The sequence below is a fragment of the Neopelma chrysocephalum genome, unplaced genomic scaffold, assembly GCF_003984885.1.
Source record: "Neopelma chrysocephalum unplaced genomic scaffold, ASM398488v2 Primary Assembly neopelma1_96846, whole genome shotgun sequence".
Taxonomy (NCBI): Eukaryota; Metazoa; Chordata; class Aves; order Passeriformes; family Pipridae; genus Neopelma; species Neopelma chrysocephalum.
The window spans coordinates 1-4,717 of NW_020925489.1; the positions used below are offsets into that span (position 1 = coordinate 1).

Here is a 4,717-nt window from a genome sequence, read left to right on the forward strand (position 1 = left end):
GGGGGGGCAAGGGGTGAGCACCCAGGGCTGGGGGGCACCCAGGGGTGGGGGTGAGCCCTCTCTGGGGTGGGGGGGCAGCACCCACCTTCTCGAATTCGATGGGGAACATGCGGAACCCGGGCAGCTCCTCCGGGCTGGGCAGCGACGCCTTCAGCTCCTCCAGGCGCCCGTCGTCTGGGGGGGGGGGGGCACGAGTGGGACCCTGGCACCCTCAGGACCCCAGTGGGACCCCACTACGTGCATGGGACCCTCCCAGCCCTCCAAGTACCCCTCAACCCCAGCAGTTACGCCAACGCCCTGATCCAACCACCAGCCCCTCTCCCCAGCCCCCCTGAGCCTCCCTGTGTCCCCCCTCACCCGGGGCAGCACTGGCAGCCCCCCTGAGCCCCTCCATGCCCCCCAGCCCCTCACCCAGGGCGGCGTTGGCGCTCTGCAGCTCCTGGTCGGACACGTGGATGCGGACGCCGGCCCTGGGCGCGAAGGGGGGGACGCGCACGTGGCGCAGCAGCTCGGCCACGGCCGCCCGGTCCCGCGAGCCCGCGATGCCGTAGCTCTGAGCAAACAGGTTCGCCGCCGCCATCACGTAGTCCAGGTGCAGGGGCTGGAGGGGCACCGGGGTCAGGGGGCACCCACAGAGTGTAATGGGTGACACCCAAAGGTGACGCGGGGACACCCAAGAGGGATGGGATGACGCTAAAGGGGGACGGGTGACACCCAAAGGTGGCACGTTCAAGAGTGAGAGGCATTAGCTGAGTGCCACGGGGTAGCACCCAAAGGTGAGCAACAGCCACCAGGAGGGACATCCATCACCCAGTGGTGACATCCATCACCCAGTGGTGACATCCTTCACCCAAGAGTGACCGAGACCTCCCAACAGCAATGGCCACCCCCAAGGGACGTGGGTGACGTTGGAAATGGACAGAGAGCACCCAAAGACAGTGCAACCCAATGATGGCCAAAGACACCCAGGGGTGATCGATGGGGACTGATGGCACCTGAAGGAGATGCCCCCCCACCAGGTGACAGCCCCCCCTCCCCACACAGGGCCCAACTCACGTTGTCGGGGTCAAAGACAAGGGGGTGGGGGCAGCGCTTGGGCCCCGACCAGAACAGGGTCCCCGAGTTCGTTGTCTGCAGGAGAGGAGGTGAACGAGCCAATTAGGGGTTAACAAACCAACTGAGGTTCATGATGCTCCCCGTGGGTGCCCTCCCCTCTCCCAAGGCCCCCGTGTCCCCTCCCTGTGCCCCCCGAGCCCCCCACCTGTCCCGGGGGGAAGTTGTGCAGCAGCTGGCGGATGTTGTTGCTGTACTGGCGGTGCCAGTGCCGACAGGCCCAGGCCACGCAGTCGGGCCAGGCTCGGGGCCGGTCGGTCACGAGGCTGCGCTGGACGGCCTCGAGCACCTCCAGGGGCTGCGTCCCCGCCAAGCGCAGCGTCCGCTCCAGGAACTTGGGGTCCCTGGGAAAAAGGGGGACAAGGGGGTTACCAGGGGCTACAGGGGGCTGTGGGGGGGTTCAGGGGTCCCAGCCAAGTGCATCGTCTGCTGCAGGAACTTGGGGTCCCCGGGGAAACGGGGGATCGTGCGGCGTACAAGGGGGTTACAGGAGCCAAGCTCGGGTGCAGTGTCTGCTCTGGGAACTTGGGGTCCCCAGGGGAATTGGGGTACAGGAAGGTTATGGGAGGTACAGGGGGTTACAGGGGTCCCGCCAAAGCACAGTGTCCGCTCCAGGAACTTGGAGTCCCTGGGGGAAAAGGGGGTACAGGGGGGTTACAGGAGTTTAGGGTGGGTACAGGGAATCACAGGTGAGTTATGGGGGGGTTACGGGGGTACAGGGGTCCTGCCCAGGTGTAGTGTTCACTCCCCGGGAGAAATGGGGGTAATGGGGTGCCATGGGGTGTAGGGGACGGGCACGGGGCTGTATGGGTGCTGCATGTGAGATGGAGGACACATGGAGGGGATTCATGGGGGCTTTGGGGGTGCCCCCTCTCCCCCACACTCACATCAGGTATTGATTAACGTTTTCCGCCGGCTGTTTGAAGAGGCCTTCAAATTCATCCCGTGCCCACTGCAGGGGAGAGGCTGTCACTGGGGGGACCCTGGTGCCTGGGACCCCCCAAAACAGGGACCCCGGTACTCGGGACTCCCCAAAATGGGACCCCAGTACCTGGGACCCCTCAAACAGGATCCAGGTATCTGGGAATCCCCCATGGGGGACCCAGACATCTGGGACCCCTCTAAAACAGGACCCTGGCACCTGCGGACCCTTCACGGGACACCAGGTATCAGGCACACCTGGACACCCCTGGCAGGTGCTCGGCACACCTGGACACACCTGGAGCGTGTGCTCGATGGCATTTGGGAAGTTCTTCAGAGTGCAGATTGGAATTGCCTTCTCAGGGGGGTCCTGGCTGGAGCTGTAGGATTCGCTCAAGAACGGGATTACGACTTGCACGTTGCCCTTCGTTCCCAACGTGCCCGACTCCAGCAGCGGCTTCCGGTAGTACACACAGCGCCGGTCCATGTACAGCCCTGCCGGGACCTGGGGTCAGCTGGAGACACATCTGGGGCCTATGGGGCACCCCCCAGCCACGGGGCACCCCTTGGATATAGGGCATCTCAAGCGGTGCCAGGCCCCAGGGGACGCCCCAGAAAAGGCCATTCCTTATACACCTGCAAGGGTCTCTCCAGCCCCCCGAGGATCCCCAGAGCCCTCTGCAGCCCCCAAAGGATGTGCCCCGAGCCCCCCAGGCCCCGCTCACGGGCGTCCACGTTGTCCAGGGCGTTGGCGACGCCGTCCAGCCCCTCGAAGAAGTCGTCGTCGTAGACGCGCTCGGTGTCGGGCCCCACGCGGTCGGTGCGGCTGCTCACGCGCAGCGCCGGGTTCATCTCCCGCGCCGCCGCCGCCGCCCGCTCCGACTTCAGCTTCTGCCGGGGGGGGGACACGGGGCCGGTGAGGGCACAGCCCTCCAGGACACACCCTCCTGAGCCACACCTCCCCCTGTGCCTCTGCCAGCGCCGTGACACATCCAGGAAACTCCACCCAACCCTTGACTAACACCGAGCTGATGTTGAGCAACTCGACGGCAGCACCTTGGCGGTGGTTACCCAAATCCCACCACTGCCTCCACCTACTCATCCCCCACCTCAACTCCTCCCTTACGCCCCTCCAATCACCGCCCACCTTCAGGTAATGCCTGTTGGCCAAGTCAATGTTAACTAACCCCACAGAGGTTCCCACTCCTTGAGGCCCCACCCACTCCCCGTCCGGCCCCTCACCGTGACGTCCCAGGGCCGAAACAGGAACTGGCGGTTGAGGTTGGACTTCTCGATGGTGTCCATGTCGGTGACGGTGACGCTGCCGTCGGGGCCGCAGCCCAGCCCCACCATCGCAAAGTTCTTGAGCAGCTCACAACCAATGGCCCCCGCCCCCACCTGCCAGGGACAGGGGGGGACGTGTGGGGACAGAGCCCGAGGTGGGCCGGGGGGTTGGGGACACGTGGGTAGAAAGAGAATAGGGCTGAAGAAACACTTGGGGACGCTCGTGGGATATACAGGGATACTTGGAAGACACTTGAAAGGAAATGGGAACATTTTGGGAACAGTGAGCGCGAGAGTAAAACCTGTAAAAACACCAGGGAACGCTTTAGAGATTCTCAAAGACAATCAAGACACCGCCAAGGACACAGGGGGACACCTGGGAACACGACCCAAAATGGCCCAGGAGGGCTGGGGACACGCGGGTGGGAGCGGTGGCGCTTGGCAGAGTCACGAGAAAACGTTTTGTGACATCTGAAGGACGCAAGACAAAGCAAGGAACAGATTGCTGTGGACCCTGGGGACAGCTGGGGACACTCACCACAAAGTACTTCTGGGCGCCCAGCTTGGCCTGCAGCTCCGCCCCGAACACGGCGATCTGCCCGTCGTAGCGGCTGTTGCGCTGGGGACGATGTGACACCGGGGTCACCCGGCTGGGCCACCTCCAGGGGACACCCCTGGGGGCACAGAGCCACCACAGGGCCCAGGGGTGACACCTGCCCGTGGGTGTCCCCAAGGGGGGTACAGCGAGGGGGTCCTCGAGGCACGGCCACCCACGGGGGCTCAGGAGCCACCCCAACCCCATCGAGGCACCCGCTCGTGGGTGTCCCCAAAAAGGGCGTCCCCAACCAGGTGACAAATGGGTCTTCTCCAGCAAACGTTCAATAACCGACATCCCACCGAGGAGACACCCCCAGGGGTGCCCCACCCTCCCCCAGGGGTGCCCCACCCTCCCCCAGGGGTGCCCCAGCCCCTCACCGGCCGGCACTGCTCCTCGGTGAGCAGCGAGTCGCGGTTCTCCTCGGGCAAACACTCGAGCGCGTCGAAGTAAAGCCACTGAGTGATGGGCGTGAACTTCCCCGACACGGCCTGTGCAGGGACAGCACAGGGACCCCGGGGACACGTCAGGGACAGGACAAGGACCCCGGGGGACACACGGGGGTCTGGGGGTTCCCGGGGGCCCAAGTGCGGTACCTTCATGACCTCCTGAGCCGCCAGACCCCCGATGAAGGCGTTGACGGGAGCCAGGTCCCCGGTGGCCTGGAAGGCCAATTCCCGCACCAGCTCCTCGTCCAGCTCCGCCCCCGCGGCCACTTCCCGGGCCAGGGCCACCACCTCGGCTGCGTCACCCTGGGACACACCCCCATGGCATTAGGGGGACACACACCCCCATGGCATTAGG

At 65.1% G+C, this 4,717-nt stretch overlaps 1 protein-coding gene across 1 annotated transcript in view; it reads right to left on the reverse strand.

The window, feature by feature from the left end:
* Window positions 1–85: 85 nt before the first annotated feature.
* LOC113960738 (ubiquitin-like modifier-activating enzyme 1) overlaps window positions 86–4,717 on the reverse strand; it is a gene marked incomplete at its 3' end in the record, with an annotated part of 10,395 nt that continues 5,763 nt past the window's right edge. Inside the window, 11 exon segments of the mRNA XM_027670476.1 lie at window positions 86–174; window positions 412–601; window positions 1,057–1,131; window positions 1,262–1,457; window positions 2,001–2,065; window positions 2,333–2,529; window positions 2,760–2,925; window positions 3,277–3,432; window positions 3,857–3,937; window positions 4,294–4,404; window positions 4,510–4,665. Of these exon segments, the coding sequence (XP_027526277.1) occupies window positions 86–174; window positions 412–601; window positions 1,057–1,131; window positions 1,262–1,457; window positions 2,001–2,065; window positions 2,333–2,529; window positions 2,760–2,925; window positions 3,277–3,432; window positions 3,857–3,937; window positions 4,294–4,404; window positions 4,510–4,665 (1,482 nt within the window).